The 24,206-nt window shown below is 37.8% G+C and overlaps 2 protein-coding genes across 2 annotated transcripts in view; one reads left to right on the top strand and one right to left on the bottom strand.

Moving 5' to 3' along the window:
* BGAL9 (beta galactosidase 9) overlaps window positions 1-24,206 on the bottom strand; it is an 81,132-nt gene that overhangs the window by 36,196 nt on the left and 20,730 nt on the right. Inside the window, exons 2-3 of the mRNA XM_077372109.1 lie at window positions 12,384-12,489; window positions 12,165-12,277 (exon numbers count right to left, since the gene is read on the bottom strand). The gene's annotated coding sequence lies outside the window, so the exon portion shown is untranslated. The remainder of the gene's footprint in view (window positions 1-12,164; window positions 12,278-12,383; window positions 12,490-24,206) is intronic.
* On the top strand, window positions 368-23,871 carry LOC143861649 (uncharacterized). Its single transcript, XM_077372536.1, has 7 exons — window positions 368-1,280; window positions 2,960-3,117; window positions 8,388-8,739; window positions 8,781-8,904; window positions 8,962-9,985; window positions 21,468-22,076; window positions 23,027-23,871. The coding sequence occupies exons 1-7, from the start codon at window positions 656-658 to the stop codon at window positions 23,816-23,818; spliced, it is 3,684 nt and encodes a 1,227-aa protein (XP_077228651.1). The 5' UTR covers window positions 368-655; the 3' UTR covers window positions 23,819-23,871.

Here is a 24,206-nt window from a genome sequence, read left to right as displayed (position 1 = left end):
CAACCCAATTAATTTCTCTCCCTCTCTCTGTCTCTCAAGTTTTTACCTGGATAAAAAGCTAGGAGGGAATGATAGCCTGACGGGTAAAAGGAGAAAAAAAACTGAGAAAGCGAGTTTTTTGGGATTATAAAAGTAGAAACTGATAATTTTTGGGGGATTGGAATTGCATCAAATGCTAAACTTAATGTTACTGTAAAGTCCTTTTCTTTCTTGTTACATCACATCGGTTTAAGAAGCTGGGTACGGTCCTTTTCTTTCTTGTTACATCACATCGGTTTAAGAAGGTGGGTGGCAGAGAAGAATGATGGAGGGAAATTAATTTAATACCGAAATTTAATATTGAATAAATATAGAGGAATTGCATAAATTTTTTAAATCCCATTCCCCTTCCCCGCATCGGGGAATTTTTAAAATCCCCTTCCCCTTCACCACTCAAATCGGGGAATCCACTCCCCAAGCGGGATGGGGCGGGGCGGATCCCCACTTTTCGGCGTCAAATTGCCAGCCCTACGAGTTTCCTAGAAAATATCACAAAGAAAAATATCTAAAAGTACGGACCCGGCGATGTCCATAAATCTCATAAAAATATCAGCTCCAATCAATTGGGTGAGAATAAGAGGCACAATAGAGAGAGAGAGAGAGAGCAGGGGAGAGAATGGAAAGTAAGGTTTACGAAGCAGCACTGAAGGGGAGTGTAAGTTCCCTACAGGAAGTGCTCGAACAACACCCTCACATTCTAGATAGATGTGCAGGGGTTGGTGTAGAAGGCAACATTTTACATGTCGCAGCTCTCCAGGGACACACCCATTTTGCCAAAGAGATACTAAGCCGAAACCCGGAATTCACTACTCAATCAAACTCCAAAGGTTGTTTACCTCTGCACTTGGCATCAGCAAAGGGGAACGTGGAAATGGTAAGAGATTTGTTAAAAGTAGACCCTGAGACTTGTCTTATTCGTGATCGAGATGGAAGGATTCCTCTCCATATTGCTGCAATAAAAGGCCGAGTCGAGGTTTTGGAAGTGTTAGTGCGTGCCAAACCTATGACGACTTGGTTTTTGACAGATGGTGGAGAACCGATTCTGCACTTATGTGTGAAACAGGAAAATGATCGTTTGGAGTGTATAAAAAAGTTGGTGGAGTTAGTTGATGTTAATGAGCGTGACCAGTTTGTCAAGATGAAGGATGATGATGACAATACTCTCCTTCATCTCTCTACAGCTAAGAAACAGATTAAGGTATGGATTTTTTCTTCTTCTTCTTCTTTTTTTTTCTTAGAAAATTAAAAACACGCCCTCCCTGATTTTGGAAATATTTTAGCCCTATTGGACCCCGGATTTTTTTTCATAGAAATATAAAAAAAATTTCTATCCAAACAGCCCAAGGGCCGTTTTGATTTCCCGAAAAAATTTATGAAAATTTTCCAAGGTCTAGTAAGGTTGAAATTTTACTATGTAAGGAAGAATTTTTTTTATTTTGGGAATAAAATCAATAAAAAACGAGTTAATCAAAAGCTAGAATGTTCAGTTTTCCAAAAAAATATTTTCCCAACATCCAAACATCAAGTGATACTACTGTCTTAATGCGGGCGGAAGCGTGTATACACAGAAATTAGGAGAATCCGTAGAGATATTTATTGATATTGATCTTTTCTCAATATCAATAACTGTTGTCGGGGGTTCCACGGAAAAGCATATATCCCACATGGAAAAGATGAAATTGATATGGGCGTTATAATTGAATGAGCACCCTCCCCTTAATGGCTAGCTTTTAAGGGTGAGCTCTACACGAGTCCCTACAATAAATCGGCGTCTCCAAGTGGTGAAATCCATTAAACCAGGAAACAAAATCCTGGAAGCTAGTGTTTCTGGCGATGAGTTGCTGCCAAAAAATCCGGAAAAGTAAAGTTCGATCCGATTTTGAGTTTGTTTCTGGATTTTTTAGCTAGTTTCTGGAATTTTGTTTCATGATTTTTAAGGATTTCACCCTCATCACCGATTGGAGACGATTTATCGTGAAAACAAATTGTTGGCAGCCAAATGTGCCCTAGATGGACAAACAATTAGGGCGCCCTTTCATTTTATCTTATTTATGCAAGAGAGCCGTCCAATGGAAGAGAGAGGGGTGGCAGATGTTTAGATGGGCTTATTGGGCAATCAATCATCCAAACATCCTATTTGATTCTCTTATTATATGAATGATCTAAATAGCAATTTCCTATTTATGTTTTAGCTCCACACGTTGTCATGTGTCATTGTGGTTTATGACATATATATACATTGAAGTTTGTGACATATATGTACATGGAATATGCTTAAAACAGTGGTCGTTAATGTCCTCCTTGGCCATCCTTGTTTGATTGCAGGACTTACTCAGTAATAGTTCTGAAAGGAAAATTATTTTTAAAAGTTCTTACTTTTTTTACCTTCTAAAAAATTATTACTTGTTAAGGCCATGTTTGGCCCTTTTTTTTTCTTAAAAAAATAATAGGCATGTTTGGGCATCATATGCTTCCTCAAGTGTGGTTCAGACATGCTTCGTAAACCACAATGGCCTCCTCTTCCGGACAAGTTGATCTCCCTCATAACATGTTCTTGTGAAAGAAGATCAAGATTTATTAATCATTTAGTTATGAAATCTTACAAGGGGAAAGATAAACAAGCTCCTTTGCTCGATCTGTATTTAGTACATGTTAGCTATCGTGTCAATATGATTTTTGACGCTAAATCAGTCCAAAATTATTGTTTTTTGAAAAAATGAATAATATTAAACCAAAAAAAGGCTAGGGATGAGGAGGCCATATGCCAACAAAAACAAACGACAATAGCCCCTAAACAGAAAAAAATAAATAAATAATAAAAAAGGTGCCATCATTTCAAAAAAATAAAAAATAACAAAGTAGTCCCCCCGATCAGCAACCAATTTAGCTAATTCATCAGCTTTCTCATTTGCCAATCCAGGGATCAGATTAAATGTCACTTTCAAGGACATGCAGAGGTCTCTAATGTTGGAAATAGCATTTGTCAGCCTCCAGGGGCCACTCAAAGAGGATTTAGACCAAGAAATAGCAATAGACGATTCCATCCATAAATCCATGCTAAATCACTCCAAGATGATTGTTTGAACGGATGCAAACAAACACTGATTTGCAAAGGACGAATATAGCCTGAAAAAATCCCCCAAACTACCCAAAGAACAGAACGAGCGTAGGAAATAAGAGATTAAGCAATAATAAACTTACAACCAAGCTCCATTCCAAATCCACGTTTTGGAAGAGACAACCAAGAGAAGTCTCTCTCATTCTTTAAAATAAAAACGGTCCCGTTTTGGTGGACACAACGACGATGAGAATTATCTCTCTTTTTACAAAACAAAATCGGTCCAAAACTAAAATTTTGTGGCTTTTGAGCCCTCTTATAAAATCTTTTTTTGATTTTACCCTCTCATAAAATCTTACATAACGTTAAATGAAAAGATATATTACCCTTCACTTAAGCCCCATCCTTTAACATACACCAATACCCTTTTATGTCCAGCTGCAATAATTTTAAATAAGAGAAGACTAACTGAACTTATATAAAAAATAAGTCTTCCTAAAGTTACTTAAGGGTCATGTGGGCCCTTTGGTGGACCATAGACCCCATACATGCCAATCTTTGGTGGGCCATGGCTCGCGCAAGCATCACATTTCCAACTTACAAAAATCAAACATTACATGGTTTGATCTAATTAAAGAGGCTGCAAGCTGAAGGCCTGATGTGATGGATGAATGACAAAAGCATTGGTTTGACTTTAAGCCGTGACAAAGGGCATCCAATCCTTATTGTAGATGGAAGCACAGACCAAAGAAGAACATTTCTTGTAATGACTGTGATTAATTTTTTTTGATCACCCTAAGATTTAGGCCTTTGGATCGGTAGAACTAAATTTCAAGGGTGGGGATCGAAGATCTATCGTTGATCAACCCTTAATCTTAAAAATTTAATCGCTCTCTCCCCTTGATTATCTTAGATCTATTGCTCTTTTGGATCAATGGCTATTGAAAGGTTATCAAGGCTTGTTGTAATGGAATAAATTCCATGAAAAATGTCACTTAAAATGTGGAAAAAAAAACCGAAAGTTTAATGTGCGGGAAGAGGGCCACGTTTTTCCTTGCTTGGGAAAATGTGCATACTCTTAAATAGAGAGTGGCCCACCTCCAAATTATTCTAATTCTAAAAATAAATTATATTCCTTGATTTTTTTTTTAGATATGATCTAAAAATCTAGGTATAGTAAGATATAATTAGGGATATCTACCAACCATGAAAAATGAGAGAATGAGAAATAAAATAGGAAGATTCCAAATTCTATGGGCAATTACACGATTCCCCATGAGGAAAGAATTGTGCACACAACTCATTGTGCACATCTTTTCGTCTTTTGGTCGTTCCTTTCCTTTCTTTTATTTTAGTTTGAAATTTAAAACCCCTTAAAGATAGCTACTGTGCCTTGTAAATAAAGTCAATGGGTTGGATTGATGGCAATTTACCATAACCTCTTACAACTCACCATAAATTCCAATCTTAAAATAAGGAAAGTAAAGTAGAATAAAAAGAAACTTGGGCCTCCTCACACGCCCAACTCTTGCTTCCTTTTCCCCCTTTATATCTCGCCCATATTCTTCCCTTCCATTGTTCTCTTTGCACACCTCAACAGTAGGAGGAAGGAAGAAAGGAAAAGTGAAGATAAAAGCGAAGCTTTGACCTCCTGTCTCAAACTCATCACAAGTAAGTATAGTGTACATATTTATGTTTTACTCAAGTTAGGCTAAATCCACTTGATATTGGTTTACCTAATATAATCATATGATATTAATGGGTTTGATCATCCAAACTGTTACAGTTGGTCTGAGCCTATAAAACCATATGAATTTTCTTGTCATCTCATTTGTTAGAACGGTCCAAATTACTTAAGGGTTCTTGATGTGTTGTTGTCACTTAAGTGCATAACTAAAATTTGAGATTAATAGGATAGTAAGGGTTTCCTTATATTTTACACACTTAATTAGTTGATAAAATCATGGGTTCTACTAAGTTATAAATACTCTAAATCTACAGTTGAAATTTTTATCAAAGCACAGAGTTTCAAGTAATAAAGTTTTATGCAGTTTTAAATCTCTACAGAACTATGGGCACAAAAAAAATAAAAAATAAAAAATGAATGATACTTTTTAGATTGATTTCTCAACAGTGGAAGCCCACTAAATTTTCAAAGAAAATGATAATAGAGATTTGATATTTAACAATTCCAGTTCATATGTTAAATAAAGTGATTTTTTTTATTTCCAAAATAATATCTGTATGTAGAAATAAAACTACTAAAAGTTTATGTAGGCCTTGATTTTCAACAGACATATGTACCTATTGTTCGTAAAAACAACCTCGCACACGTATAATTTTGCCCAAACAGTGCTAATGACATGTACAATGTAAAAACAATTTTTTTATTACATGAGCCTTTTTCCAACAGTTGAATTAAGGTGGGGTGAATGGTTTTCTTTCAATTTTCCCATAAATGATTTCACACCTAGATCAAATGATTTTTATGTTATGTCAGTTCTTATGACTCAATAATCATAAGTGTGAATCTCAATATAATGGTTTCTCTTGAAATAGACCCTATGCCTGTTTATAAAAATTTGTGGGATGACCTTCTCTTTCAAAATGGTCATTACTGCTGACATATATTATATATGTAATTATTTCCTTAAAAGTAGTTCATGCGTGCAGGCAAGGTATAATAGCTAGTGCATTATTTTCTCAAAACAGCCCATTTATTTGCAATATAGTAGGTTTCTTGCATGCTATTACGTATGTATATTTTGGGGGTGGCATGCAAATAATACGAGTACGAGTGCTTAACTGTTTGAATGACCTCGAGTTTCGAATAAGTGTTTCAATTGTGTGTTGTTCCTTATACCCAAGAACAACGTAGAAAACTAGCATTTTATTGGTAGGTGTTTTAATACCTAAACCTGGACAGCTATAGTGCTGCCTGTGTGGTATTTATACCTTAGATAGGGCAGCAGTTGTATCGTTGCAGGTACCCTGTTGACCCCAAAGCCAGGGGCTCCTCCCGATAAAGAAAATATGAAAATGATTAAAAGAACCTAGACCAAAATAAGTTGACTTTATTTCACTTATTGATTTGCCTTCAGGACCGCTTCTTAGCTCCTTCTAGCAGGGACTGATCTATTCAACTTGTAGTAAGTTAAAGGCAGGTGATAGCTAAACTTTGCTTGTATGGCTTTCAATTATGCAACAAGAATGGTGAAGTATCTAAATCTTTATGTTTTCTAAATTATTCTATGAAGAATGAAATCTTGTCTCTTGTAATACATGTTGGAAATGATTCTGATTTCTAATAAGGAATTATCATAAATTATCAACGAGGGACAAAAGAGGTCTTGTCATTAAAAGCTGGACGAAAATGCCCTTTTCTTAAGCAGCACGTTTTACTTAACTTATATTTGGTAGTGTCTATTTTGTTCATGATCTAGATCCTAGTAAAGATAAGTTAGATGATAAATTAGTGGAATGTTTGATTCAAAAAATAAATTGGTGGAATGCTGTCATTAGTCAACACCAAGAATTTGTCCCAATGGCTGTTATATTCTTTGAGCACTTCTCAACTGAGACCTAAATCAAAGATGAACACCAATCCGGTAATATACTAACTGACCACGGAGGTAAAATGATTAAATGCATTACTCACAAAAATCAATAACAATATGCAAAATCACAACTATATGAACATTATTATTGCTTGTACTGCTAATGCCTTGGGACTCCTAGTTTCTTGTGGATACTAAAATCCTAATCTTAACATCTTATACTAACATTATCAAATCATTAAACCCCAAATCTAACATCTATAAGTAAATCATAAGCTTAAGTAAGAAATCTCCCCCATAACATGTTCTTGTGAAAGAAGATCAAGATTTATTAATCATTTAGTTATGAAATCTTACAAGGGGAAAGATAAACAAGCTCCTTTGCTCGATCTGTATTTAGTACATGTTAGCTATCGTGTCAATATGATTTTTGACGCTACATCAGTCCAAAATTATTGTTTTTTGAAAAAATGAATAATATTAAACCAAAAAAAGGCTAGGGTTGAGGAGGCCGTATGCCAACAAAACAAACGACAATAGCCCCTAAACAGAAAAAAATAAATAAAAAATAAAAAAGGTGCCATCATTTCAAAAAAATAAAAAATAACAAAGTAGTCCCCCCGATCAGCAACCAATTTAGCTAATTCATCAGCTTTCTCATTTGCTAATCCAGGGATCAGATTAAACGTCACTTTCAAGGACATGCAGAGGTCTCTAATGTTGGAAATAGCATTTGTCAGCCTCCAGGGGCCAGTCAAGGAGGGTTTAGACCAACAAATAGCAATAGACGATTCCATCCATAAATCCATGCTAAATCACTCCAAGATGATTGTTTGAACGGATGCAAACAAACACTGATTTGCAAAGGACGAACATAGCCTGAAAAAATCCCCCAAACTACACAAAGAACAGAACGAGCGTAGGAAATAAGAGATTAAGCAATAATAAACTTACAACCAAGCTCCATTCCAAATCCACGTTTTGGAAGAGACAACCAAGAGAAGTCACTCTCATTCTTAAAAATAAAAAGGGTCCCGTTTTGGTGGACACATCGACGATGAGAATTATCTCTCTTTTTACAAAACAAAATCGGTCCAAAACTAAAATTTTGTGGCTTTTGAGCCCTCTTATAAAATCTTTTTTTGATTTTACCCTCTCATAAAATCTTACATAACGTTAAATGAAAAGATATATTACCCTTCACTTAAGCCCCATCCTTTAACATACACCAATACCCTTTTATGTCCAGCTGCAATAATTTTAAATAAGAGAAGACTAACTAAACTTATATAAAAAATAAGTCTTCCTAAAGTTACTTAAGGGTCATGTGGGCCCTTTGGTGGACCATAGACCCCATACATGCCAATCTTTGGTGGGCCATGGCTCGCGCAAGCATCACATTTCCAACTTACAAAAATCAAACATTACATGGTTAGATCTAATTAAAGAGGCTGCAAGCTGAAGGCCTGATGTGATGGATGACAGACAAAAGCATTGGTTTGACTTTAAGCCGTGACAAGGGGCATCCAATCCTTATTGTAGATGGAAGCACAGACCAAAGAAGAACATTTCTCAAATCTTACTTGATTAGAGTCCTTAAACAAAGTTGATGGCGGTGAAGAAGCTCAAAATTTAATAAATGGGTCTCAACTAGTAGAATTTTGTTTTTTGATAGGTAAGCTGGGATCGAACCTACGACCTCATGGTTGACTTACAAAGCCTTCCAAATCCAGCCATTAAGACCCTTCTTCTGCGGTAGATCTTCATTAAATCCAGCTACTATATCATCCCTAACCTCAGCCACTTTTGCCGATTGCCACAATCCCTGCAAATTTCAAGCCGTAGTCATCTCCTCGGAATTCAAGCCGTGTCTAACCCATCGGTCTCCGGCAACATTCGATCCTGGCAATCATCAAGAAGATCGCCATTACCAAGGCAAAGGAAGGTCAGTTTCAACTCCAGCTATTCATTTGCTTATATGGGAATGGGGAAGACAGCTAAATGGGCAACATCGAAGAGGTGGCCTGGGGATTGGCTTTGCTCAGCCTGTGACTACCTTAACTTTAGATGGCGGAATCGATGCCGGTAGTGTCACTAGAGCAAATAGACAATTGCTCATCTTCCAGTCTTGACTCCTGTCTACCAGCCACAGAAGCCTTCGACTAGTGTTGAGGATGAGAGTAAGTGGTGGCCTGATTCCGGGAAGATCCTAACATCTGTTGAGGAAGGACCTCGACTTTATCTATTTCGGTGAAGGAGGTGGAAATGCGGACTGACATTTTGAAGGCATGTCTGATTGATTGGTAGGAGAAGGGGCAGCAATGGGACCTTGGATGAAATTTGGAAATGGGCTAAAAGCTTTTGGAACATCCCTTCTCTCACCAAACCCTATGTTCTAGAAAAGGATGAAGTTCTTTTCATGTTTGACTCCACGGATTTAGCTGCCAGGGTTCTGGCAAGAGGCCTCGAGGCATGTGGAAGCCAGTTGCTATCTCTTTTTGCTTGGCATAAGGACTTTGTGCAAGGAGAGGAAGAAATTTGGGTTAATTTCTACGGAATTCCGTTACACGCTTGGGCTGCCTCTACGGTGGAAGCTTTAGGAAAAATCTTTGGCCCGGTTTTGGAAGTAAGGATGGAAGGAAGTCATGATCATTGTATGAGCTTTGTGTCGGCTAAAATCCTAACCCCTAGATGGAAGTTATCTCACCCTTCTGTACAAATTCAGATATTGGGTCATTGCTTCACCATTGGAATTGAAATACCACAATCCTTAGAAAGCAATGAGCCCCAATCGGTTTTGCAAAACACTGCCTCCCATAAAACGACAAGTTCGAACCCGATGAATCCATTCATTCCGCCGATTCTGGCTCCAGTGGTTAACCCACTTGTGGGCCAATCTCATGGTAGTAGGCCGTCGTTGATCCCGGCGGTGGGAAATGGGTTACCGGCTGAGTGGAGGAATCCTTGCAGGAAGACCGTTGGGTCCTTCGGATCCTGCCAATCAAACTCAAATTTCAAACCCTTGTCAAAGAAAAAGGGCAGTGGTCCCAAGGCTCCCAAGGTTATAGATCCCTCAGGGATTGATGATAAACTCTTGGGATTTGTATTAGCACCAAAAGAGGCGTGCAGGCAGGTGACACCTTTTTCTGATCAAGAATTAAAGCGAATTAGACCATCCAAATCTAAAGGTCCTGATAGTCAAAAACCAAAGCCAAAGAATACTCTGGGCATTCTCAAAAAAGAGATCACCGGATCCCACCTTTCTGGCATGATTCTCAAGTCAAGGGATTTTGTTTCCTGCTCTTTGTGGAAGCAGAGACCGGTCTTAAAGGTTCAGAGACCCATCCTGAGAGTTGTTCTTAAAAAATTCAAAAACAAATTGGATTACTCTATCAGGCCATCTTCAAGAAGCCTTCTGAAGTAAAGAGAGATTGACTGGATTCTTGATAATCTGAATACTTCCCAATCTATCTCCAGGGCATGAGTCACCCTAGGGTGATTCGGTGCTTTTGAAACCCCCTTGCTTCTGCCCCAATGGAAGCTGGATGTAAGGCTGCTTCTCGGGGTTTGAGAGCGTTAATGGTTGCTCTGACTGTCTTAGTATTATTATTAGTGCTAAGTTGAAAGGATTGTTGGGTTTAGGAGGGTCTACCTACTATAAGAGGTGGAATTAGGAAGAAAAGGCGTTCTTTAACAAAACATAGCTGCTTGAAGCGACATTTGGATGGGAAAGGGCTTGAAGTGAAGTTTCACCTTATCATTGAAAATGGAAACTGGAAGCGGTGGCACCCGTGAATGGGACGTTAATCATGAATAGATTGTAGAGTTGGAAATTCTGTCGAGGTGTGAAGTATGTGAACGGACATTTGGATGGGAAAGAGCTTGAAGTAAAGTTTTCACCTTATCATTGAAAATGGAAACTGGAAGTGGTGGCAACCGTGAATGGGACGTTAATCATGAATAGATTGTAGAGTTGGAAATTCTGTCGAGGTGTGAAGTATGTGAAAGGAAATTTTGCTGCTTGAAATGACATTTGGATGGGAAAGGGCTTGAGGTGAAGTTTTCACCTTGCCATTGAAAATGAAAACTGGAAGCAGTGGCACCCGTGAATGGGACGTTAATCATGAATAGATTTTAGCTGCTTGAACGACATTTGGATGGGAGAGGGCTTGAAGTGAAGTTTTCACCTTATCATTGAAAATGGAAACTGGAAGTGGTGGCACCCGTGAATGGGACGGTAATCATTAATAGATTGTAGAGTTGGAAATTCTGTCGAGGTGTGAAGTATGTGAAAGGAACGGGGAAAGGGGAAAGTTTTTGTATTTTTGCTATTCCGACCTGGAGTTATCTCCTAAGTCATCATGCGATGTACTTACTAAGGGACTCCTTGTCCCTCCGGGCCTCCACTATGTAATCTTCGTATGAATTTAATATATATCTGTCAATTTTTTTTTAAAAAAAAGAAGCTCAAATTTTTTTTTTTTAAAGTGAAATGAAAAATACATATACCATTTGGTACGAGATAAGCTGTTTGAAATGTTGCTAGAGGATCATTTACAAACAGGAAAATGTGATGGTGGTAGTGGGGAGAACATTTAACGGTCGGGATTCAAGGAGGAAATAGAGAAAGGTAAAAGTATAATTATCTCTCACAAACTTTTATGTTATTTTCTTCTCCTAATGTTTCCCAAACACATTTTAGTAAAGTTAGCATTTCTCAATTAATAATAGAAACACAAGTTACAGAGCATTCTGGGTATTCTATAATCTATATCAATTGACACAGTTTATATAAGGAGAACCATAAAATATATAGAATTACAGGATAGAAAGTTGGAGTTAGAAAATCATACCGTTTCCAGCAAAATATGATGTGTTTCCAAATTTTTTCAAAAAAAAAAAAAAAATGGAAACTAGAGATGGTTATAATTTTATCAGCAGCTATAATGACCTAAACGGAATTCCTTTGTAACTCTGCTATTTCTAGATTTCGCCATTAGAAGGATCATAATAGTCCATGCATCATGGGAAGATTCTTAGTGCATGGAAAACATCTAGAGAGAAACAAAAGACCCACATTGCATAACATTATTATAGATAAAATACCATGAAATTATTTAAGAAGACAAATGAAAAAACATCAGCTTGCACCAAGAAATTATATTGATCTGAGGAGAATGTCCTATTATATTGATATACTTGTTATCTCAGGGGTAATTCAGTCATTTAACCTTTTGATGGGAATCTTTTGTGTATCATAAGAGCATTCTTGTTATCTTGTAATTTGTGTGAATAGATAATTAATAAGAACAGAGAAATCTTGTGGAGCAAATGAGTTTATACCCCATCCTAATTGTTTTCTCTTTTTCTCAATTGCACTACTTTCATGTTTACAATTTAATCGGTGCATAGCGTATCTGCATTTTGGACAGTCCAACTTTTGAGAGCATCAAATGCAGACAAAATTAACATTTAAAACAACATAAAAAAGGAGAGGATAGAGAGGAGACCCGAAATTCCACTCTGCACACACGTAAGGGCCGATACGAAGATGAAAATAAAGCCCTGCTGACCCCACCAACTTCACAAACTTGACAATATCATATCTTCCTTCAAAATTGTACTGAAAAAGACAATGTCAAAAAAAAGGGTAAATTTTAGCTGAAACCGCTCAAACCAAACCAAATCATCATATACACCTAAGATTGTCAAGTCCAAATAGGAAATACCTTTCCTCTGGTAGGCTCATGCCCACTCCAAAATGCATAACTCTGAATCACATCTGCCCCACCTTCCTTGCTCTTAGCGATCAAATCAGCCCACATATAGCATCATCTAAAATGAATGAGATACAAAACAACTCAACCAACTCCATGAGCTGTACATATCTCCCAATGAAGAGAGACAAAAAGACCTAGAAATTTCTAAGCAACACACTAGAGAATACTAAACAAATGAAATTTCATGACCAAAGCAATATATATAGGGAAATGTTATCAGCACTACTGTATTTTGATGGTCGCACTCCTCATTTTATTAAAAAGTACGGTATGGCCCTTTCACCATAGGATGATCCAAACCGTCCATTAGATGGGCCACACCCTAAATATATTGTGCCCCAAAAATCATTTCCATAGGTTAACCCTGACACTCCGATCTGTAGATGGACTGAATGATCCTAACCCTCTAAAATGGAGGCCTATTGTTATTGGAGTCTATCTTGCAACAAATCCATTGTATGTTTTTTTACCGAACTAAATGATAAAGAAATTAAGGAAACACATGAAAACTCCTCTGAATTATGAATTTAACTAGTCTAACATAATTAAACAGCAAAAAACTTAAAATTTAACAAATAAAATGAGCAAAAAAATATCAATACATTTAAATAAAATGAGTTTGTTAAGTGCCTGTTAAGGTAAGTATAGGGATAGTTTTGTCATTTCAATGTTGTTTTGTTATTGTATTTTAAATGTTAGGATGATGTAATAGGGGTAGTTTTGTCATTTTATCTTATTGTGGTGGGCCCAATTTTGATATGATCCTACTATGTTTAGCAAAACCAATAGTTATCCAAATGCAAGGCTAGAAAACGTTTTTAAAATCGATTGTTAATAAAACATGACAAAAAACTTATATTTATTATAGGTCCAATCGTAGGCCCATCAAACCATCCATAGGATTATTATAACCATTCGAACAGTGGAGGCAAAAAATTGACAAATTTGTGAAGGTTTATACAAATCGTAGGGTTGGGATGGTCCTATGGAGTTGATTTTTTAGGCACACCCTATCTATGTGAGGGTCAATCAAATGAATGCTTTGGATCACCCAAACAATGTGGTCCCCACTTTATTTTAAGCTAGTGTGTAAATAACTTATCTACACTAGTATGTAGGAACTATTTTCTCATATATAAAAGATAAAACATAAGGGATTTGCAAGCATCCCTTGCAAAAGGGATTTCGCAGATGGTCTGTTGCATGTCAGAGCAGCCACATAGGCTCACTTTTCAACAGATTTTGTCTTCATTCACGAGGTGACTGCTTTGGCATGCAACAGACCTTCTGTGAAACTTTTGCGATGGATGCTAGCAAATCCCAAAACATAAATATTTAAGAAAGTACTATATCGAGAATTGACATGAACAAAAGTGTCTCAAAGTTGGCTAATGACCAGCTAAGAAGAAAAAGTAAACTCTAATTTTATAGTTCCAAAGATAGACTTGAAGCTTATTGGCATATAATTAAGTGGATTAGATAATATATAACTAGATGAAAATTAAGAGGGATTTGCTAGGCTACTACGTGGAAAGCCATTTGGCGGCTCACTTTTGCAGGAGACAACGGCCCCAAATGCCCACTTCTTTTTAGCAGACATATTTTAATTCATCTTAAGTAGCTGTTCTCTCCTGAGAAAGTGAGCGACAAATTGGCTTTACACAAAATTGCCTAGCAAATCCCTAATTAAGATAATCTAATCGTTTTTTTTTTTTTTCACTCACCACTAGATCTCAGTTTTTTTTTTTTTTTGAAGAAATATAAAGAATTTTATTAAAAGAGAATATGTTACAAATTCGTTTCTATGGGTGAGGATAAAAACATGTTTCCAGTTGCTCCTGATTTGTCTAATGGTATTTGGGACTGTCTCATATGAGTTCGTGACATCGATTGGACTGGAGCTGAATATGAGTACCAACCATCTCGGTCTCCAGTGATTAATGAATTTTTTACTGTTAAATATAAATGAATCAATAACGCCTTCTCCAACAGCTTAAGTTTTTGGAGTAACTAGTCATTTCACATGGTATCAAAGCTCAGGGTGTGGTAACCCCAGTTTGCATCCCAGGATGGAAAAAGGTCCATCGTGGAAGATCTTGGTAAACCCTGTGTCCCTTCGAGGATGGTGAAGTTCTCTCGGAGAAGATCTCTTGGTTCCCACGTTGCCGCCGCGTGGAGGGGCGAGATTGTCCATGTTGCTTCGACGTGGAGGGGTGATTGTTGGGGTTTCCACACAAAAGCAAAGATCCCACATCGGAAAAGTGAATGAATGTGGATGGACTTATAACGACTTGGGCACCCTCTCCTTAACGGCTAGCTATTGAGGGTGAGTTATACCCGGGTCCCGATAAATAACGCCATCTCCATCCGGTTAAGATTTTGGAGTCATTGGTCATTTCACATGGTATCAGAGCTAGAGGTCCTGAGTTCAAACCTCCTTGATAGTAAAAATCCACATGCAATGGCCAAACCCACACGCGAGGGAGAGTGTTAAACTATAAATGATTCAATAACGCCTTCTACAACATCTTAAGCATTTGGAGTAACTGGTCGTTTCACATTGACCATTCAAAAAACAAAAAAGAATAAGAGTATCCCCCCGGGTCTCTCTAATAACACACTGCTGTAAATTTCACCCCTTGATTCCATTCATTTTTCTAACCAAATGCTGTAATCAGGCAATATTGGAATCAAATCTTGGTTCCCATGCCTGCTTCCGGCAATCCAATTGCACCCTGTGGCCAGCTACAAATATTTAAGCATATAAAGAAATCACTTTCACAAAAAAACTACAGAACATAAAATGATTTTGCATATGTGAAAGATGCATGTAAATTGTTGAAGATAATAAAAGCGTAGTGAAGTATATATATTCAGTCATTGTGGATGATTAGGAACAGATGGGAGCTTCCAATGCTTCTGCTGATTGAGTATTCCTTCGATGGCATCCACAAAGTTTAAGGGGCCGTTTGGATACGCGGATTTTAGAATCTAGGTTTTTAGTTTGAAAACAGTGTAAAAGAGGGTTCATGATCAAGCTGCTCTACGCTGTCCTGACAGCGTTTCTTGGATTTTAAGTGAGGAATTCATGTTTTAAAAATCTCTCCTGCATCCTGAGATTTCTAAAACCTAGAAATATGGGAGGATCTGCTACTCTCTTGCTGACAGAAAGAAGGCCGAGAAGTAAAAAAAGATGGCTGGTGCGCTTCTTCTCTTATCTCTCAGCTACAATTTTGAAGAAATCCCGGATTCTAAAATCCGTGTATCCAAACGGCCCCTAAAAGTTGTAGACTATTTCTGAACTGAAAGAGTTCGCCAATTCCTGATTACCAGAATGCGGCAAAGATGAACCCATTAGAATGGAGCAAAGATGAACTCATTACTGTACAAAGCAACTCCGAAACTATTTCTACACATGATGAGTGGTATGCAGGACCCAAAAATTACTTTTGAACAGAATATATAGAAATTGCTAATAAAAAGAAAGTGTTAAGCATACTGTTTTATACTGTCAGAAAAATGTAACTCCATCCAATCACAAGTCATGATAAAATGGATTTCTTTTCTTTAAACTGACCAAGTAGATACCAATAAAAAAAAAAAACTGCCCAATTAGCTCCAACATCAATACTGAAATGGGTGCAGAAAAGAACACAGTACCATTTTAAGAATGAAAAGATCAATTATCGCAGAGCGGAAAAGACCAATTATCGCAGAGCTCATTAAGCTCGTACGGTGACTAATAGCAACAGAAGAAGTGAAGCAGTTCATGCGGTTGCCATTAAAAAAATAGGGCGAAGCAGTTGAGCAATTTCTCTTCTGAATATGAATATGGTTCACTTAGGTATTATTACACAAAACAGCAGCAGTAAAGTAGTGTGGAATCACAATTAAGGAAGCCTTATGATTATTATGCTCGGATAATAGGGATTGAGCCTCTGGCTCAATGCTCAAGGCTTTGTTCTTTTCAACCTAGAGGTGGGAGGATCAATCCCAAGCAATGCTCATGACTTCAATATTTAGTGGAAAAGCAATGCTCATGCCGTACTCTGCCATAACATGTCAAATCTGAATCAATTCAGCATCTGCATCATATTTATGTTAGCAACTTCAATATTTAGTGTAAAAGCAGTACTCATGCTTTATTCTGCCATACCATGCCATATCCAGGTTTTGTAGCCTGGGCGAAAAAGTAATTGGGACTATCTAAATACATAGAACTATGAGACGCAGGCAAAATTGCTTTTGGTATTAGAATTCTTAGAAAGCAAGGTTTTAAATTTTGGTTTCGCTGTCAGTTTTGGCAACCACCAAAACTGAAATACTTCAGTTTCGGTTGAAATTTTGGCGCAATTATGTAAAAATCTCAACTCGACTCAACTCGACGAAGCCTTTATCCCAAACTAGTTGGGGTTGGCTAGTGAATCCTTTAGAAAATTTTCATGAAGAAGGTGAAAGGATCTACCTGGCTCAATTGACCAAGTCTAATAGTGACACTAGTTTGGTTCGTCTACATGAGTCATTTTCTTCCATTCTCTCCTATCCAAGGTCATGTTCTCTGTTATGTTCCTAGCACTCAAGTCTTTCCTCACTGTTTCTACCTAAGTTGTTTTCGGTCTGCCCCTACCTCTTTTTACTCCATCAACTTGGCATGAGTCACTTCTTCTCACCGGAGCATCCAAAGGCCTATGTTGGATATGCCAAAACCATCTTAGGCAATGCTCTCTCATCTTCTCCTCAATTGGTATTTTCAAAATATGGTTAATAATTTCAGTATTTTCAAAATTTTGGAGGAAAGGTCTAAAATTTAGGTGGAAATTTCAACAATTTCGGTGGAAATCTTTAAATTTCGGTGCAAATATTTAAAATTTTAGTGGGAATCTTGTAAATACGGCGAAAACTATATTTCAGTTGAAATTTTGGCGAAATTTCGTTGAAATGCCAAAATTTAGGTAATCCTATAAAGAAATGACTCATTGTGAATTTCGTTTTGGTCTTAGCCGCAACTGAAATCCAAGATTTCTGCAGAAATTTAAAACCATGTTAGAAAGAATATAATCTAATTCTATACCACGGGAGTTTTGTCCTAGGTATTCACAAGAAATTTATGCATAAAACAAAATACACAACCACATTGACATCAAAGTTTTCTCTCCAAAAGGGTTTTTGTTTCTTAAAGTGCATCTATCATAGTGTTTCACTACTAATCTTTTTTAATTTTTCACTTTCACCAAATCCCTCATCAAAGGGAATTCTTGAAAATTTCTCTTATTTATGCGGATTCCCAATAAATGAGAGATACATCCACGCATGGGAGGAAATCTCACAATTTCCATCTTCCATTTTCTTTTTCTGTCTCTTCTTCTTCTTCCCAATACATGGTCTAATTGTAGAAGCAAGAGATGAGGAGAAGAAGATTAAGTTACAAAGTACTCCTAGAAAAAGGAAAAAAGTACTGATGTCAAGAGCAATTCGAAAATTTTCTTTTTTTCTACTTATCTATTTCTTTTTTTTCCCTACTGATGTCCATTTGAAAATTTTCCAAGATTTGGTAACCAGTTTTTAATGTTAAATTTCTTTTTGGATAAATTTTTTTCATCACGAAACCTCATAAAAAACAACCACGCATGTGATTTTCTTTTCTTAATATAAAATTGGGAAAAATACAGTTAGACCCCCTGTGGTTTCTGACACATTCAACTTAACCCCTAAAGTTTAAAATGTTACAAGTAGACCTCCTGTGGTTTCAAAACGTGACAAGTACACCCCCTCTGTCAACTGTCCGTCAGTTTAGCTTGACGGAAAGACTAAAACTAACCATGGTTAATATTTTGAGGACATAAATACCCTCATTTGCAGAGGGATTAGAGTTATGCCATTTCCTGCCTTCGTCGCCCCTCCGGCCACCGCCTTCGTCGCCATCTCCGGCCACCGTTGTCGTCACCATCTCCGACCACCGCCGTCACCTCCACCACAGACAATTGAACCCCACCCCATGGCTACATCAAATCCACAGTTAAAGAAAAAACTTTGATAAAAAACAAAAAATAAAGCCCTAAAACATTAGGTTTTTGTGGAAATCATTATAATGATGTGAATGAAGACAAATAAAACTCTTAAATGGAGGGCTTATGTTGATAAATCAACAAGGGTTTGAATCAAACCCCAATTTTTAGTTTTCAAGTATGAAAACCCTAATTTTCAGTTGGGGAAGATGAGGGTATTTTGGTCTTTTCCCCCACACCATCTGCTCCGTCCAGTTAAAAAAACCCAATGAAACCACAGGGGGTCTACTTGTAACCTTTTAAACTTTAGAGGTTAAGTTGAATGTGTCAGAAACCACAGGGGGTCTAAGTGTATTTTTCCCTATAAAATTTCCATAACAAACAATTCAGCATAGCTAGGATGTAATAAGGCCATGCTTCAATTTTGGGAATTTATTAGAAAAGACAACCATAAATCTGCGTGTGTTTTTTTACAGCTTGTCCCAAGCCAGGATAAAGGAGTAGGGTTAGTGTCAGGCTAGTAGCAAGCCGTAAACTTTGCCACTTTTCTATAAAATGAATCCTATTAGAAAAGAGAACCATATGGACCTATAGTTTGTGTTTGTTTCTGGGGTATAAGGTCAAAGTGTTTATTCTTTTTTCCTCTTCTTGTATCTTGTTTGTGTTTGTTTGGGTTAGAGGCAAGGTTCTATGTCCTCCTCTTGTAACTATTTTTTGGTGCCACCTGAGGTTCCTAGATAAAAAATAAAATAAAAAAGGAACCATATGGACCTATAGTTTTCTTCTATCTCCCACTAGTTGTGGTGCTCTTTCTCTGTCAGATCATTTCTAGCATTCATACGAATGTGAAAATGACCGATGATTTTTGGCAGGTGTGGTGCTCTTTCTCTGTCAAATCATTTCTAGCATAATGTGACTTGGATTTTATATATGGTGAGAGATCTGTGGCTTAGTCGAATCCCAAAAAACTGTTACTTGAAGCAAAAATTGTTTTTTGTTGAAAAATCTGGAACCGAAATAAAACAGTACCTATCTCTTATGAAGAAAACCTTTCTGAAATCAAATTGAGAAGGAGAAGGCTGAGTCGTGCCACTTGGTCACTCTCCTTAAGAATTGTATCCACCCCCTACCGGTACAACCGGGATCCGCAAACCGACGCTCTACGATAAAACAACCAATTATGGCTCCAGTCCACGTGCACTAACTGGTCCACCTAGAATCACCATAGAACTGTGCTCAAATGGGAATAGAACGGAGGAAGAAGATGAACAGAATAATAGAACGGAAACTCTTGCTTTATAAAAACGAGAAATAGCAAAAACGAGTTGGTATTTTTTCTGTGTTAAAACCAATATGTCTTGTCCCCGTTTATAGATCCGAAGGCGTCTGTTGGGGAGAGCCATCATTAGTAATAGGTTATGACCGTTAAGGAAAACCACCATTAAAGCCATTAACGTTTCTCTCCCAATAGTCACAATTGTGACCGTTGGAGATTTGAAACGGTTTTGCAATTAATGGGTGTGTCCATATCAAAACCAAGGGTAAAAATCAAAACGTTTTTTGCAATAAAAAGAATCTTTTCATTCAAACCCAAACCAAGACCTCGGCCCGGCGCGCGCGTGTGTGTTTTTACACATGAGCTTGTACTCTTCTAAAAGCCTAGGATCCAACAAATTATAAAGCCTCTTGAAGACCCAAGCTTTTTTCCAACTCTCCATCTTATATGGATGAGAAGAATTTTCTTCCGAAGCGATGTTGGACTATTTGTTTTGCCTTTGGTTAAGAGAACACTGCAAGCACACACACTCCAAGGTTTTGGGTTCAAGTCCCCATTCGAGCAAAAGATTCTTGCTTTCAAAACAAAGAGGGAAACTTTAATTTGAATCTTCCCTCCAATTTTTGAAGTCTAGCAAAAACAACTTTTAAATTTGACTTTGTCTTTAAAGATTTTTGTATTATAAGACTTTTGTCTTATAGGACTTTAAAAACTAACATGAGACAATTACGGGTGCAACTCGGGTGGTCTAACTCGAACCCGTTGGGTTCAACCCAAAGAAAAAGTCAGGTTGGGTTGAGTCTAGTTCGGGTCAGGTTCGGGTTCGGGTTAGGTTTTCTCAACCCGGGTTGAGTTCAGGTTGAGGGCTTGGGCAATCCGACCCGAGTGAAACTCGACATTTTTAATAATTTTTTTATTTTTCTAAGCTTAAAATCTCGAGTTAGGTCGTGTTGAACTCAGGACGGGCTGGGTTTGGGTTGGAAAAAAGGGTCCCTTGGGTTGAACGTCGTCTGGTTGGAAGTCGGGTCGGGTTCGGGTTGACCTCAACTTGACCCTACCAACACTCGAGTTGCACCCTTAGTGACAATGACCAACGATTTTTTGGCAAGTGGAGTTCAATTTTGGAACTCTTTCCCTATAATTCATACGAACGAAACTTCGCTCAGGTTGGGGTCTAAGGAAGTATTTTCCTATAATTCAAAAGAACGAAACTTCGATGCAGGTCGGGGGTATAAGGAAGATCGCTCACCCCCATCTACTTGCCCCAATAAAAGCATGCCACCTTGCCTTTTGGAAGTTGCTTTAAGCCCGATGGACAAAATGACATCTTTGTCCCTACCTTTTCAATTACACGATAGTGTTAGCCATAGAGTCGAGTATGTTTCAAGGGCTTAAAGCAACTTTCCAAAAGGCCAGGTGGCATGTTTTTATTTTGGGCCACGTAGATGGGGGTGACCGATCTTCCTCAGACCACGACCTGAGCGAAGTTTCTTTCAATTCAAACAACGTGTGAACGATCTTCCTAGACCCCAACCAGAGCGAAGTTTCGTTCCATTCAAACAACAATTCAAACAACGTGTGAACGATCTTCCTCAGACCCCAACCTGGGCGAAGTTTCGTTCAATTCGAACAACGAGTTTCCTAGGAAATATCAGCGAAGAAAAATATCTAAAAGTAAGGACCCGGCGATGTTCACAAATCTCATAAAAAGATCAGCTCCAATCAATTGGGTGAGAATAAGAGGCACAATAGAGAGAGAGAGAGAGAGAGGGGGAGAGAATGGAAAGTAAGGTTTACGAAGCAGCACTGAAGGGGAGTGTAAGTTCCCTACAGGAAGTGCTCGAACAACACCCTCACATTCTAGATAGATGTGCAGGGGTTGGTGTAGAAGGCAACATTTTACATGTCGCAGCTCTCCGGGGACACACCCATTTTGCCAAAGAGATACTAAGCCGAACACCGGAATTCACTACTCAATTAAACTCCAAAGGTTGTTTACCTCTGCATTTGGCATCAGCAAAGGGGAACGTGGAAATGGTAAAAGATTTGTTACAAGTAGACCCTGAGACTTGTCTTATTCGTGATCGAGATGGAAGGATTCCTCTCCATATTGCTGTCATAAAAGGCCGAGTCGAGGTTTTGGAAGTGTTAGTGCGTGCCAAACCTATGACGACTTGGTTTTTGACAGATGGTGGAGAACCGATTCTGCACTTATGTGTGAAACAGGAAAATGATCGTTTGGAGTGTATAAAAAAGTTGGTGGAGTTAGTTGATGTTAATGAGCGTGACGAGTTTTTCAAGATGAAGGATGATGATGACAATACTCTCCTTCATCTCTCTACAGCTAAGAAACAGATTAAGGTATGGATTTTTTCTTCTTCTTCTTCTTTTTTTTTCTTAGAAAATTAAAAACACGCCCTCCCTGATTTTGGAAATTTTTTAGCCCTATTGGACCCCGGATTTTTTTTCATAGAAATATAAAAAAAATTTCTATCCAAACAGCCCAAGGGCCGTTTTGATTTCCTGAAAAAATTTATGAAAATTTTCCAAGGTCTAGTAAGGTTGAAATTTTACTATGTAAGGAAGAAATTTTTTATTTTGGGAATAAAATCAATAAAAAACGAGTTAATCAAAAGCTAGAATGTTCAGTTTTCCAAGAAAATATTTTCCAAACATCCAAACATCAAGTGATACTACTGTCTTAATGCGGGCGGATCGTGTATACACAGAAATTAGGAGAATCCATAGAGATATTTATTGATATTGATCTTTTCTCAATATCAATAAATGTTGTCGGGGGTTCCACGGAAAAGCATATATCCCACATCGAAAAGATGAAATGGATGTGGGCGTTATAATTGAATGAGCACCCTCCCCTTAATGGCTAGCTTTTAAGGGTGAGCTCTACTCGAGTCCCTACAATAAATCGGCGTCTCCAAGTGGTGAAATCTATTAAACCAGGAAACAAAATCCTGGAAGCTAGTGTTTCTGGAGATGAGTTGCTGCCAAAAACTTCGGAAAAGTTCGATCCAATTTTTGAGTTTGTTTCTAGATTTTTTAGCTAGTTTCTGGAATTTTGTTTCATGATTTTTATGGATTTCACCCTCATCACCACTTGGAGATGACGATTTATCGTGAAAACAAATTCTTGGCAGCCAAATGTGCCCTAAATGCACTTTGGTGGCTTTCAACCAATAAGGGCGCCCTTTCATTTTATCTTTATTTTATGCAAGGGAGCCCTTGAGTTTAGCATTCCTCCATTTTTTATATATTAAGAAAGTTTAAAAAAGTAAACATGTGCATGTGTGCAGACCATAGAGTTCTTGCTCCGCAACACTAAAGTGGATGTAAACGCCGTGAACGTGAACGGATTCACAGCCTTGGATGTTTTGTTCAAGTGTCGTGACGATTGGTATCTTGATTCAAAAATCAAACGAAGGCTTCTATCTGCCGGGGCTAAAAGATTCCAAAAGGAACAACTTCAACTGGGCAATTCCAAGGAATACCGAAAAAACACGCTATTGGTGGTGGCTGTACTAATTGCGACGGTGACCTACCAATCCGGACTAAGCCCACCCGGTGGGGTCTGGCAGGGTGAATTCAAGAGCAAATCGGCAACGGTTGCAAGCCCGGCCCCTATTTCTAATCATAGGGAGGTTGCTACTGAAAGTTCAAGCCTCCCTATTTCTAATTATAGCGGGAAGGCGATCATGGGACTTAGAGAAGATGAAAATTACGGAGTTTTCATTCTCTGTAATTCCTTTGGTTTTGCAGCATCCCTATGCATGATCTTTGTGCTGTTGACTATGGATAGCACTTTGATGGTGTGTGGCGTCGTTACTATGGGTATCATGTGCGCCAGTTATATATTTGGAGTCATCGGCACATTCCCCGTGTATGGTCACAATAAGTCTTCGGACACTATTCAATTGATGTTCTACGTGATGACATTGATATTCATAGTATACCCCTGTCTTATCACGGTTGCACGATTGGTAAGAAAGTTGGGGGTAGCTTTTAGACGATTGGAAAGAAAGTTGGGAGTAGTTTTAAAAGGAGGAGAGAGCCGTCCATTGGAAGAGAGAAGGGTGGCAAATGTTTAGATGGGCTTATTGGGCAATCAATCATCCATACATCCTATTTGATTTTCTTATTATATGTTTTAGTTCCACACGATTGTCATGTGTCATCTAGTTTATCACATATATACATGGAATATGCTTAAAACAGTTGTCGTTAATGTCCTCCTTGGCCATCGTTGTTTGATTGCAGGACTTACTCAGTAAAAGTTCGGAAAGGAAAATTATTTTTAAAAGTTCTTACTTTTTTTACATTCTAAAAAATTATTACTTGAACCAATCCAAACATGGCCTTTAAGGCATGTTTGGCCCTTTTTTTTTCTTAAAAAAAATAAAAGGCGTGTTTGGGCATCATTGCTTCCTCAAGTGTGGTTCAGACATGCTTCGTAAACCACAATGCCCTCCTCTTCGA

Source organism: Tasmannia lanceolata, unplaced genomic scaffold (assembly GCF_043159265.1).
Source record: "Tasmannia lanceolata isolate RefF3 unplaced genomic scaffold, GAP_Taslan_0.1 ptg000037l, whole genome shotgun sequence".
Lineage (NCBI taxonomy): Eukaryota > Viridiplantae > Streptophyta > Magnoliopsida > Canellales > Winteraceae > Tasmannia > Tasmannia lanceolata.
Note: the sequence above shows the minus strand (reverse complement) of the source record. Positions and strands in the feature narration are given on the sequence as shown.

Excerpts from the sequence above, each read along its gene's own strand:
- LOC143861649 (XM_077372536.1), top strand. The coding sequence starts at position 656 with ATGGAAAGTAAGGTTTACGAAGCAGCACTGAAGGGGAGTGTAAGTTCC. Across the intron at positions 1,281-2,959 it reads TTCTTTTTTTTTCTTAGAAA|GGATCAGATTAAATGTCACT; the intron begins ATTAAAAACACG and ends TTGCCAATCCAG. Across the intron at positions 8,905-8,961 it reads CCTCGACTTTATCTATTTCG|GAGAAGGGGCAGCAATGGGA; the intron begins GTGAAGGAGGTG and ends ATTGATTGGTAG.